The following is a 14195-nucleotide window of genomic DNA, read 5'->3' as shown; positions in this document are numbered from 1 at the left end:
TGCCCAGGCGGGTCTTGAACCCTCGGGCTCAGGCAATCCACTCACCTCAGCCTCCCAAGGGCGCGGGATTACAGGCTGAGTCACCGAGCCCGGCTTCCTATTTATGTTTAAGCAACATTGCAGAGAATTCAACACAGACCTCTTTCAACTTAAGAAAAGCTAACATTCTTATCGTCCATGCCCCTCTGGAAGCTCACTATCCTCCTTCTACATCGGTCCTGCAACCAATGAATGCAGGACATCTCAAGGATGTAGTCTAATACTGAATACCCATTATGTATTGAAAGGCTTTCCCCATGACTTTGGTCCAAACAAGATTGTACAGAAAGAACCCATTTTAATCAGTGATGTCAGTCGTCAAAGCAGAAACCCTCAAACAATTAGCTTTAAGGAAAACTTGAAACCAGGGTCCCAAGTGGCAGACGTTCTCACTGACTCTACTGTGGACAATGACCTGCTTGGTTATGCTACTGGACGCTCTAAAATAGTGGTTCTCAGCTGGGTTGTGCGATGGAACCACTTGAGGAGCCTTTAAGCCCAGCCAGTTCTGAGCCCTACCCCAACCTGAGTTCATCCAAAATGCCAGATGTGAGAGCTGGACTGTTTCAAGCTCCCCTGGTGATTCTAATGTCAGTCCAGGTTGATACCCACAGCTTAGAATATTTAGCAAAATTTGCCCAGCATTTATTAAACCCACCTGGTGGGTCCAGTACTGGGCCCAACACTGTGAGAAACCAGGCAGTGACACGCCGGCCTTCCTGGGAGGATAAGGAGATGGCCACAAGCCGCATGACTCACTGTCCCCACTGGCTGGTGACTGAGGGATTTCCCAGGACATGGGACTTTCAGGGCTAAAACCGGGACAGACCCAGGCAAACTAGGTTGGTGGGTCACCCGGTGGACTGCAGTTCTCCACTGGGCCCCAGGAGTCCTTCATTCAAACCCTTTCAACATTACAGCAACTGCTCCCAGCCCAGGTCTGCCACTTGGGTCCGAGGCGTCCATGCACAGAGGAAAACTCAGCGAAAGTCAGTCTTGAGAGCAGAACAGAATCCAGATGGTGCTGTCTCCCCAGTGAGAACCAAGAAAATGGGTCCACAGAATAGCTAAACAGCTAGACCAAGCCCAGAGAATGCTGGAATGAAGCCCAGGGTCAGCTGCTACTCCAGAGTTCTTGCATCATTGTAACCCACCAGCTTTTATTGCTTTTCATGACATTCTGATTGCTTTTCTGTTATTAAGTACAGAAAAAATCCTTGGAAAACCTAGAGAGAGTTTGAGCCTCCCCCAGGCAGCAGAGTGGAGAGAGAGCTGGGCCCAGCAGGGACAGGAAGCCAAGCCAAGAGGAGATGGATAGAGGACAGAGGGCAGCCCCTGGGGGGAAGAAGGCTCTGGCAGAGCTGAGAGAGGGCCCCCGGGACCCACAAGCCAGAGGCCTCTCCCCAGGGAGCTGACCACGCCCGCCCTGCCCAGGACCCACCCTCCAGTGGCCCTGCAGCCTCCTGCAGGCCTCCCGCCCAGAGGGGCCTTCAGACTCACTCTGCGGTAAGTCTTCAGCCCTGAAGACCTTCAGGCAGAAGTGGGCTCCTCGGAGGGCCACGCCTGTCGGCCGGAGCAGGTTGCTCTCGATGTCCTCCTTGTCTTCAGAGGGATCTTTTCTCTCCAGCTACAAAGCAAACCAAACATGATTCCTTCGTGCACTCTTGAGCAGCTTCGTCATCCTTTGCTGAGAGCTCGATTTACACTGCTTAAATGGCACATCCTGAGGTAAGCAGCTCTGGCTCTGTTGCTTACTACTGCGTGATCTCCAGCAAGCTCCCTGACCTGAGACTCACCTTGCACATCGGTACGGTGGAGACAATAAAATGAACTTCCCAGAACTGTGGGAGGATTGTCTTCAATGACAACATGAATGCACGTGGCACACACAGGCATTCAATGATGTCGCCTTCCCACTTCCCCCGGTCCAAAAATAGTCCAATAGGGACTGAAGTCGAAGCTGGCCACTCTGTCTTCATTCAATCAACAAGTATGTACTGAGTGCCTACTAAGTGTCAGCATCGCACCAAAGGGTGAGGGATACAGTTAATAAGGTGAAAAAGGGATTAAGGGTCCTGTCCCACAGGGTTCACCATCTTGCAGGAAAAACAGACCTTTAAGCATGCTATAACATGTGCTGCGTATTCTACCCAGAACAGTGTAACAAAAACAGCATCCAACATTTATGATGTATATGCACGTGGCCATTTAATCCTCACGGCACCCCCCTTGAGCAGTGGGTCTCAAACTTGGCCACACATTAGAAGCACCTAGGGACGCAGCCATAAAAAAGAATGGAATCGTGCCCTTTGCAGCCACATGGATGGAGCCAGAGATCTTCATCCTAAGTGAACTGACTCAGAAACAGGAAGCCCAACACCGCATGTTGTCACTCACGTGAGAATTAAATGGCCACAAACATAGAAGTAATAGACACTGGGGACACCAATAAAGGGGGAGGGGAACTAGAGTTCAGAAATTACCTAGGGGGCACAATATTCACTATCTGAGGGAATGGGCCACCTGAAACCCAATCCCCGCCACTACTCAATATGTCCATGTAGCGAACATGCATGTGTATCCACAAATCCAAAATAAAAATGGAATAGAAACGCCTGGAGAGCCAGGTCACTGACCCTACCACTCTCCTGTCCCTTTGCCACCCACTAGTCCAAAAGCAGCCACCCAGATCTCTGACCTTTTCCTCTAACTGCCACGTTCCCCCACACACAAGGGCCTCTGAGTGAGCTGCCTCCTCTGCCTGGACGCCCTCCAGCTGGTGCTCATTGTCCAGATCTCAAGCTGGGAGGTCTTTCTGACCATCCCCCAGCAGAGCCATCACCCAAGTGCCCATGAAGGGATTCATCCTGTGTTTATTCTCCTCAGCTCATATCAGAAGAAAATAATCATCTTCCTGGCATCCATACAAGTGTCTATTCCCCTACACAACAAGCACTGGTTGAGTACCTACTGTGTACAAGACCTGCACTACTGGGCAAGAGAGGAGCTCAAAGAGATATTTGCTGTATTGTCCTCCTCATCAAGAAACTATCTCTGAGTGATGGAGACAGTCATTAATTAGACTAACAAAGGGTTGGGTGGTAGCCAAAAGGAACAACCAATGAAGACCCCAAACCAATTACAACAGAATTTTCTGGGGGAGAGGACCCACACAAGCAATGTTTCTTAAAGCATGCCAGATAATTCCAATTGGCAACAGAAATTGAGAACCCGTGTTTTCTAGACCACTGCTGTGCATTCCAATCAAAATGCATGTTCTGGTTCAGCGTGTCTAGAGTGGGGCTCAAGACTCTGTATTCAACAAGTGCCCAAGTTATGACCATGCTGCTGGTCCACAGATTACACTCCGGGTGCAAGGTCCTAGAATGCCTTCACTTAAGATAAGAAAGATATCTCTCTCTCTCTCTCTCTCTCTCTCTCTCTCTCTCTCTTTCTCTCTGTCTCTCTCTCTCTCTCTCTCTCTCTCTCTCTCTCTCTCTCTCATTTACTTTCTAAATAAATGTTCTAATCTAAAAAAAAGAGATAAGAAAGATGATAAACATACATATGCAGGCATTTTTTTTATAGAGTGATTTGAGTTCTTCCGGGTATATGGAAGGTCAATTTTCAGAACTTTTAAGTATCACCACACTGTTTTCCACAAAGGCTGTACTAGTTTACACTCCCACCAACAGTGTAGACGTGTTCCCTTTTCGCCACATTCTCTCCAGCATCTGTTATTTTTTTAGTTATTGATGTAGGCCATTTTGACTGGAATTAGGTGGTATCTCAGTATAGTTTTAATTTGCATCTTCTTGATGACTAGTGAAGCTGAACATTTTTTATGTATCTGTTGTCTGCTCATACGTCTTCATTTAAGAACTGTCTATTCATTTCTTTTGCCCACTTTGTAATGGGGCTGTTTGTTTGGTTTTTTCCAGCACGTTTGAGTTCCTTGTAGATCCTGGATGTTAGGACTTTGTCAGACAAAGTTGGCAAATATTTTTTCCCAGTCAGTGGGCTGTCTCCCTGCTCTCTTAATGGTTTCTTTGGCTTTGCAGAAGCTTGTCAGTTTGATGAGGTCCCATCTGTCTATCTTATCTCTTATGGCTTGGGCACTTCGGGTTTTAATCAGGAATTGGGTGCCAGTTCCAACTTCCATAAGAGTGTCTCCTGCATTTTCTAAGGCTCTTATGATTTGAGGTTTTATGTTTAGCACTGTTCACAGTAGCAAGAACATGGAACCAACCATGCTGCCCATCAAAAGAGGACTGGATTTTTTAAAATGTGGTACAAGCTGAGTTCGGTGGCTCAGCCTGTAATCCCGCACCTTTGGGAGGCTGAGGTGAGTGGATTGCCTGAACCTGTGGGTTCGAGACCCGCCTGGGCAACTTGGCGAGACCTCATCTCTACAATAAATCAAAAATTAGCCGGACGTGGTAGCACGTGCCTATAGTTCCAGCTATTTGGAAGGCTGAGGCGGAAGGATCGCCGGAGCCCAGCAGGTCAAGGCTGTGGTGGCCGGGAGAGGCCACTGCACTCCAGTCCGGGCAAGAGAGTGAGACTCCAACTCAAAAAAAAAACAAAAACAAAAACAAAAAAAAATGTGGCACATATACACAATGGAATATTACACATCCATAAAGAAGAACAAAATCATGAACTTTGCAGCAATCTGGATGGAATTAGTGTCTATAATACTAAGTGATCTTACACAAAAACAAAGAACTGAGTATCACATGTTCTCACTCATAAGTGGACCTTGAATAACTGCCATAATAGTATAGGAAAAGGATTGCCAGTAGCGAGAAACTGCGGGGGGGAGAGGGGGGGAGGTAGGATTGACAGTAGTCGAAATCTGCCCGGGGAAGAGGGGCACACCTCATCAACAAGGGTACCTGCACAATGAATATTTGTATGCCTAACCCCGAATTTTACCCCACAATTTTAAAATAAAATAAAGTTTAAAAAAATAACTAAATTTTTAAAAAGGTAAGAAAGATGAGAGTTAACACGGGCTAGAGGCAGAATCTATGTGCTTGGAGAGAACAGAGCAAGGAGGCTTGTAACTCTGCTGAGGGGTAGTCAGAAAGACCTGCCAGCTTGAGACCTGGACAATGAGCACCAGCTGGAAGGCACCCAGAGAGAGGAAGCAACTCACTGCAGAGTCTCTCGCGTGCGGGGAACTTGGCAGTCAGAGAAACAGACCAGAGACCTGCACAACTGCTCTTGGGCAAGTGGGTGGTGAGGGGACAGGAGAGTGGCAAGGTCAGGCTGTGTCCAGCAGCCGCTCCTTGGAAAGCTGCCCGGACTAACCTCGCCCCACTTCTCACTCTGTCCACACTTGACATGTGAAAATTTGCTTCAGAATCCTTGCAGCCAAATGCTCAACTCCAGAATGCCCATATCACACAAGTGCCCCCGAAGGGATTTGTTCTGTACAATCATCTTTCCAACGTCCATAAAAGGGTCCGTTCTCCCAGACAACAAGCACTGATTGAGCACCCACTGTGTACAAGACCTGCACTACTAGGCAAGAAGGGCAAGAAAAGAGATCATTTGCCATATTGTCTCCATCATCAAGAAACCGCATCTCAGGGATAGAGATAGTCGCATAAACTAACTAGATTAACCAAGGGCTGGGTGGTGGCCCAAAGGTAAAACCAATAAATTTCCCTGGAGGACAAGGTGGGCTTCATGGAGGAAACAGCATCTGAACTGAGTCTTGAAGAACAAACTGGCTTTTGGTAGGCAGAGAGAGAGAAGGCATTCCAGCAGGTGAAAAGGCAGGAGAAGGATGGAAGAGCATTCTGGAAAGAGTCGCCTCACCTGGTGTGCCCACAGCCTGGGTCCATGGAGGTACATAATGGGAAACGGGACGAGGAAATTAGACTGAGGCCAAATTGTCAAGGGCTTTGGATGTCGTGTTAAGGATTTTGAACTGCATCCTACAAACAATGGGGAGTAACTGGGCATTTTTTAAGAGGAGACTCACATAATTCTGCCTGGGTTTAAAGAAGATGACTTTGGCAATAAGGTAGGGATAGCTGGAAAGATATAAGATCAGAGATATCTCAGAGGACAGGAAGAAGTTAGGAGGAAGTGGCAGAAACTGCTAGTTGACCCCCCCAAATCCATTACCTTCTGTTTCCTTTAGTTAAAGAACCCCCCATTTTTAGCTGGGCATCAGTAAGATGGACCATATATCCCAAGCTCCCTGGTAATTAGATGTGGCCGCGTGACTAACTTCTGGTCACTGAGACTTGAGCAGGAGTGTGTACAATTTCTGGGTCATGGCTTTGGAGGAAGAGAGGTGACCTTCATCGTCCTTTTCTCTCATTCCACCAAATGGAATACAGGCACAGTGATGGGAAGTGGGCAGCCATCCTGGGCCATAAGATAGAAGCTGCATGATAGTGGAGCAAAGACCAGGAGCCTAGGTCTCTGGTCACTGTGAAAGCACCATGCCAACTCTGGACTGCCTACCCAGGCATTTCTGAGAGAGGAACGTCTATATTCCTTAAGGCCTATTATTTGGGGCATCTTTGCTACACCAACTGATTCTATACCTTAATTCACACAGAGACCCAGGTAAGAGATGGTGGGAACCTGACCTTGGACTCTGGTCTTGGGATGGGAAAAAGGAGATGGTGCATGAGGTCTTTGTGCCAACAAGAATGGCAGACTGCTTGCATGGGGACGGAGGGATGAAAAAAGAAACTCTGGCCTCTGGCTTGGGGGATTAAGTAGATGACACTGCCATTTCCTAAGATGTCACCCACTATAGGATGGGAAGTGGGTGTGAGCAGTGGACAGCAAGTGATACTGAGCTATCCTGTGTTAAGTTAGAGGGGCGAAGAGACCCATTAATGTGGCTTTATTACTAGGTCTGAGTATCTGGAGCTTAGAAGATCCAGGCTGGAAATGCGCAACTGACACATCTCAGAGTTGATCATACTCAGTGATCTATCACAGAAGCAAAGAACAGAGTACCATATGTTCTCACTCATAAGCGGAGCTTGAACAATTATAATACTATAAGAAAGGGATTGGCAGTAGTGGGAAACTGTCAGGAGAGGAGGGGTGGGATTGGCAGTTGAGGGAAACAGCTAGGGGAGGGAGGGGCACACCTCATCAACAAGGACGCCTGCATGATCAACGTTTGTATACCTAGCCCTGAATTGTACCCCACATCTTTATAATTAAAAAAAGAGAGAGAAAGAAAGAAGACAAACAAAAAAAGAGAGACGTACTCCTCAACGGTGAGGGGCTAGGACACGGCAAAGAAACAGGGAGAGAAACTGAACTGACCCATTGAATCGGAAAAACCTTTAGAAAGCGGAAGGGGAAGAGTCAGGAGAGTCATGAATGCAAAGGGAGGAGAGAATTTCAAATAAGGCTTGGGTTCCAGGATCAGACACAGGAACCATGGTACAGATTCAAGACAGAGGAGAGCTCCCAGATGGTGGCAACAGGTGAGCTTTCCACGAGTGGCCCTGGGAGCATGGGAATCAGAAGGAATCCACTGGAAGAGAAGAAGGAGCAGCCAATGAAGGAGTGGAGAAGAGGGGACATGCACTCTTTCACAAAGTTGGTGGCGACTAGAAGGAAGGAGAAAGAGGACGGCCATTGACGAGGAGGGATGGGGAGAAATGGGTCAAAGGGAGATGTTTCAGGATGAGGAGATCTTGAGCCTGGTACAGATCAAAGGACAGGAGGCAAGGGAGGGGGACCAGGAGAGATCCGAAAGCGAAGCCCGAACAAGGCGGCGGAGGACATGAGCCCATAACCAGAAAAAAAGAACAGTGGAGAAAGGAGGAGTGGAGGAAGAGAGGAAGACAGCTGAAGACGGGAGGTGAGCTGAGGGCCCAGGGATCTTCAGGAGTTCACGCCACCCACACTGTGCAGCTCTGCCTCTTCTGAGGAAGTTGAGGTTGGAGCTTAGGAGAGATAGGAAGGTCTGGGAACAGCCACCAATTAGGGGATACGGAGTAAACCAACCCCACGTAAAAGCAGCAGCATCCAGGGCCCAGTTGCATTGGGAAACAGAAACCGGCATTCGCCCAACCAGCATGTCCATGTGACCAAGGAGCCAGTGTGTGGTGATGACCATGGGAACATGAAGAGATAGCAATGTCAGGGGAGGGCAGCGGGCAGGGACAGAAAACAGGGGCTTCCTCCTGAGTTGATTTCAAGAGAAGTGGCTTCATCAGGGGAAAACAAGGTTGCAATTAATGGGAAGAGGAAAAAGGGGCATTTTTGGAAAAGATAATAGATTCAGAGATGCCATATAGAAGAAACAAGAAGGCAAAACGTCTGGAGAGACAGGCTTCAGGGGGCCAGGGCTGGACTTTATGGGGCCCTGGGGTGGCAATGGCCCACTTGGGCTCCTTTGGACCCCTGCCCAGCACTGGGTTCCCCCTCACGAGCCCTCCCCACTGTGACTTCCTGAGCTCTTGCCATCAGCCAATAATCCCCATCCTTTTTTTATTATTATTATAAAGATGTGGGGTACAAAACCCCCATCCTTAACATGGAACTTGTCCTCCTCCTCCAGAGAGCCACTCGGCTTCCCCTGGACAACCTCACCTCCTCACACTCTTCTCCCTGGAAATGCACTCTTCCCCTCCTGCTTTTCCCACTCCTGGCTGCCGCAGCTGGGAAGTGGGGGTCTCGCCTTGCTGGCTCCTAGCTGCCTGCGCTCCTCCTTCTTTCCTCCCTGGAGACCATGCCATCCACTTGAACCGGTGTCCTTGGGTCTCATTGCTGGTGTCCACCATCTTAGAATACCCACTCACCTTTCCTTGACGATTCCTGCACCTGCTTCACAATTGGCCCATTTGATTCCCAATTCTCCCACATGTCATCCTGCATGTCAATGCCCATGCCAACGACCATCCCCCAGCACAGTTCCCGTCCTCCCACAGCAACTCATCTCCCTCCCCTCCGCCACTATCTCAGACCTCCAGCCTCTCCAGCCTCTCAACCAATCCTCCAGCAAAACCTTTACGTCAGAAACCCCTTCTCTAAAGACAGCTTCCAATCTATCCACCTTCTCCAGCCTCCCACTCACACAGAGTATGGCACCCAGCACAGAGCTGGCACACAGTAGGCACTCAATATATGTGCATTTCCTAGTCCTTCCTATTCTCTGTCCTCCTCCTCAGCTCTTGGCCTTATCCTCCTCATCCTCCCTCATAGCACCATCAATCAGGTTCCAGATGCCCCAATACTGCATCCTTGACCTTCACCTCACCCCTGACCTTCACCACTCCCCCACACCCAACACCTCCACCATTGGCCTGCCTCTCAGCTGCTGAGTATCATGAGGCAAGTGACCCTACTGAAAACAAAGTGTCCAAACCAGAGTGGGCGCCCTTCTGTCTGCCCAGAAATCCTTTTGCTTCAGTCTAACTCCTCATTCCTTGTCCCTAACAATGACTCCAAATCTTTTCTCCTCTTCTCAAACACACAAAGATGCTGGTGCTACCCAACTCCAAACACGTTTCTCACTCTCACCACCTCCAACGTAAAACTTTACTTACCGTCATGGAGAGATAATAATGATATATCCTTAGGCAGTACAAGGTAGCTTGCAATACAATATATATACATAATGATTTCACTTTTGCAAAAAGAAAAACATATGCATGTGTATTCTTCTGGAGGGATGTGCAATAAGATGTTAATAATGGTCTTCTCTGAGTGGAAGAATTATGAGTGATTCCGTTTTTATTTATACTTTTCTGCATGTTCTACATTTCTCATTAATTTTCCTGTATTTTTTTAATCAGAAAAAAAATTAAGTTTTTGTTTTTCGTTTGGTGCCTCCACCACCAGGTGCTATGAAGGGCACTCTCGGGAGGACCCAGGGAAATGTACTCACAGGGGCTTCGTCTCCAGGCCCCAGCACACAGAGGCTTGCTTTCAGGTAGCCTCTGGCTCCAGCAGAGAATTCATCAGGGTCTGAGAGCAGCAGCCACTTCCTGAGATAGGCATGTCCTAAAAGAGACAATATCCACTGGTGAACCCAGATTTGGAAGACCCAAGTCTACAACCACATCCAAGAGCCTGTGATGGACCACATAGGGTGAGATAAAGGACTCATTCACTGGGACGTGGAGGCAGGACTCCAATTCTAGAAACAGAAGGTATTTTGAGTGTTCTTGTGGGTCAGAGTCAAAGATACTAACAGAAACCCCTATAAGAGAGGCCACCAGAGCTAAATCCAAGGTCATTTCCTCTCTCTCAGGAAGTAACCAGACCAGACCAGAAACCAGGGCGAGACAAAATCTTGAACTCATCACCCAGATGGCCTGTCCCTTTCTGAGGTGAATCCAGTCTCCAGTAACCCTTGCTGAGCCTTCCAGATTTATCATACCTGAAAGGCCAGCTGAAACACAGTTGAGGGTTTGACCCTCCTGAGGGTCTGTTCACTTAGAGGATGAATACCTGCCTCTCTTCCCATCTCTAAATTCTAAAACCACCGGGAGGAAGAGTGAGGGTCCCGAATGGGTGTCCCCAGTCAGCCTCCAAAACCAGAAGACAAGGATATGGCTGAAGTGGTGAGAACTCACGAGGCTCTCTGTAAATGGTGCCCACGTCCATCTGCAATCAAAGAGAAAAGACACAAATCAAACCCTTGCCACTGTGGCATTAAAGAAAGGACATGCATGAGATGATCCCATGAAAATCAATTTCTTGAAAAACATTTGGAAACATTCAAGAAGGCAGAATATGTTTGAATGCCATCTTGGTAAAGTATGCTTACGTAGAGCAAAGAAAGAGGAAATATAACAAAATGATAACTGTGCTATCTCTGCATGGTAAATTTGTGTGATTCTTAATTGGTTACTATTCTCTATTTCTATTATTATATGCTTTATAATTTTCTATTTTAAAAATCCTAAGCCAGGCTCGGTGGCTCAGCCTGTAATCCTACGCCTTTGGGAGGCTGAGGTGAGTGGAATGCCTGAGCCCATGGGTTCGAGATCCGCCTGGACAGGCGAGACCTCATCTCTACAATAAATCAAAAAATCAGCCAGGCATGGTAGCGCATGCCTGTAATTCTGGCTATTCGGAAGGCTGAGGCGGAAGGATCACTGGAGCCCAGCAGGTCGAGGCTTCGGTGGCCGGGAGCAGCCACTGCACTCCAGTCTGGGCGACAGAGTGAGACTCCAATTCAAAAAAAAAAAAAAAAAAAAAAAAATCCTAGGTTACTGGGATGATGATAGTGAAATGGCTTCAGGGGGTTGGGGGGAGGAAAGAAGGGAGTATTATGGGAGCTCTCTGCACTTTCCACTCAATTGTTGCTGGGAACCTAAAACTGCTCTAAAAAATAGAGTCTATAGATTACTTGTAAAATTAGAAAACATAATTTGTTTAATTTAACCCTTGAGTTCTCAGAGCAAAACTGTAAAGATTAGACTCAAAACATAAGATTTCATTGGTTAAAGAATGACTCACGATCATACTCAGTGATTTATCACAGAAACAAAGAACTGAGTTCCATATGTTCTCACTCATAAGCTGACCTTGAACAATAATAATGCTATAAGAAAGCGATTGGCAGTAGTGGGAAACTGTCAGGGGAGGGAGGTGGGATTGGCAGTTGAAAGAAATTGCTAGGGGAGGGAAGGGCATAGCCCATCAACAAGGGTACCTGCATGATCGGTGTTTATATAACTAACTCTTAATTGTACCCCACATCTTTATAATAAATAAATTAATTAAAAATTAAAATTTTAAAAATTTAAAAAAAGAATGACTCAGACTCAAACCCATTCTTAAAAAAAAAAAACAGTTTTTTATCTTACAATTACTTCCCAGAGAAGGGAGGCATTATTTATTTGGATAGCAGGGGCAGGTTAAAATAAGTCTCTGCTACTCGTGTGGCTGAGGTGGGAGGATCCCTTGAACCCAGGAGTTGGCGGCTACAGTGATCTATGATTATGTCACTGCTGCACCAGCCTGCATGACAGAGCAAGATCCCATCTCAAAACAAAAAAGAGTGCTCTTTCTTTCCTTTTGATAAATCCTTGAAGTTTCTAAAATAAGAAAATCAATCGATGATAATTACATTAAACTACATTAAAACACCACTCAGCTCTCCTTTGCTGTGTAATTGCTAGTTTACTTTATGTCATCTTAAATCCATCCCATGAGGTGAATTGTACAGAGGTTTTCTGAAGAAGATTACTCACTTCAGGACTGTTTGGGGCAAGTGAACAGGCCGCGTCAGGCTCCCCCTCCCTCACTGCCCCTCCATCTTCCAGGGGTCCACATTTGAACTCCACTCCCAATCAGAGTGAAGGTGAGGTCAGGGCAGAGAGTGCCAGTCTCGCTGGCTCTCGATGATCAGAGTTAAGAGGAAGGCTGCCTAAACTCAAACCCCACGCTGTTTCCCAGATGTAGGGATAAATGCAAATTAAAGATAAGGGGGCCAGGCGCGGTGGCTCATGCCTGTAATCCCAACACTTCTTGAGCCCAGGAGTTCAAGACCAGCCTGGGCAACATAGCAAAATCTCATCTCTACAAAAATCAATTAGTGGGATGTGGTGGCCCGCATCTATAGTCCTGGCTACTCAGGATGCCGAAGAAGAATCACCTGAACCGAGGAGGTGGAGGCTGAGGTGAGCCATGACTGTTGTGATCATGCCAGGACACTGCAGCCTGGGTGACAGAGTGAGGCCCCGACTCAAATAAATAATAAAATATCAATAAGGGGCTTAATACCGCCTATTGGAAATAAGGGAAGGGACTTCCCTCCCGTCTCTTTTTGTTAGAACATTTACCTCAGAATATGTGTAAATATAAGTACTTTCCCTGTGTCTTTGAAACCTATCGTTTTAGAAACTAAACGAGCCTTTTGTCAGCTTTATGATACAGGGTGTCTCTCTCAAGGACATAGGAGCCATCTCTCTAAATGGAAACACCAAGGAAGATGGTACCCGGACCTCTCGGCTTCTGTGGAAAGGCAGGGGCCTAACTTCAGTAGGTGCCTTGCTCTGAGTTGGGAAACTACCTACTGTCATGGATCTGAGTTTGATTTTGTATTTTCCTTTGGATAAAGTAAATTCTCTAGCATGGATGGTCACCCTAATGACCAGTGGCACCCAGGATGAACTCTAGGTGACCCGTGGCGCTGTCAAGGTCCCTGATGTAAGGACTAGCCTGCCGATCTTGAGAACACGTGCAGGACAGAAGGGGCTGGATCTGCACCTCTGCGGAGGGTGAGGCTCCTTCTGTCTCTGCTGTGTCTTATGGATTCCCTGTGATGTGCATCACACTCTAGCCAATACCTCCTCAGCAAGAAACGGGTTTTCCTTGTCCTCTGTTTCTCAGAGGAGCGTTCTGAGATGGAAGGAGATTTTGCGGAGGGGGTTTGAGGGGTGTTTTTAAATTATATTTTCCCAACACGGAGAAGTAAAAACTGACTGCTTTCATAGAAATAAACAATTACCCGGAACTCCCCAAGGAGAGCATCTGTCCTGAGGGAACGGGAGTCTACCACCTGGAAGAAAAGACCATTGAAAACTCACATTGACAAGTAAAAATGTGACCCAGACAGAGGCAGCCCAATAGCTCCTCCCTCCCAAGTAATAACAGCCAATGCCTCACACTTAGATCCAGAGATTGTTCTAAGCAACCAGGTCCCCGTGAGTAGGTACTATCACTATTCCCATTACACAGATGAAGAAATAGAGGCACAGAGAGATGAAGGACTTGTACAGAGCCACACAACCCCTCAATGGCACAGGCAGGGCTGGGATCCAGATGGTTTCGTTCCAGAGCCAACACCTGCAGGCACGAGATTGCTGTGCCTTTCAGAGGGGGCTGAGGGAAGTGCTAAGGCCCAGAGAAAGAAAATCGTGGTCAGAAGCAGGCACAAGGACAAACAAGATAAGCCGATAACTAAAATGTCCACTGCAGCAAGTGTAAGGACCCTGACCTGATGCTCCCAGGGGATGCTGAGCAGTAGGGTCTCCCCAGGGCTGCGGGGACCAGCAGAGCCTGACTGTGAGTCAGTTCGCATCAGGTATTGCCGGACCTTAAACACTTTTCTCTCTCTCCCTCTCTCTCCTTCTCCCTCCCTGTCTCTCTCTCTCTCTCTCAATCTCTCTCTCTCTCTCTCTCTCTCTCTCTCTCTCTCTCTC

At 47.4% G+C, this 14195-nt stretch overlaps 1 protein-coding gene across 7 annotated transcripts in view; it reads right to left on the bottom strand.

Moving 5' to 3' along the window:
- The window catches only part of DYSF (dysferlin), a 233776-nt gene that overhangs the window by 155796 nt on the left and 63785 nt on the right, over positions 1-14195 (bottom strand). For all 7 annotated transcript variants that reach the window (XM_008060561.1, XM_008060554.1, XM_008060576.1 and 4 more), the window contains 4 exons: positions 13502-13552; positions 10617-10647; positions 9926-10041; positions 1540-1666 (listed from right to left, as the gene is read on the bottom strand). In XM_008060561.1, coding sequence (XP_008058752.1) covers positions 1540-1666; positions 9926-10041; positions 10617-10647; positions 13502-13552 — 325 coding nt within the window. The remainder of the gene's footprint in view (positions 1-1539; positions 1667-9925; positions 10042-10616; positions 10648-13501; positions 13553-14195) is intronic.

This window comes from Carlito syrichta, unplaced genomic scaffold (assembly GCF_000164805.1).
Source record: "Carlito syrichta isolate Samal-C Ts95f unplaced genomic scaffold, Tarsius_syrichta-2.0.1 Scaffold92612, whole genome shotgun sequence".
Lineage (NCBI taxonomy): Eukaryota > Metazoa > Chordata > Mammalia > Primates > Tarsiidae > Carlito > Carlito syrichta.
Note: the sequence above shows the minus strand (reverse complement) of the source record. Positions and strands in the feature narration are given on the sequence as shown.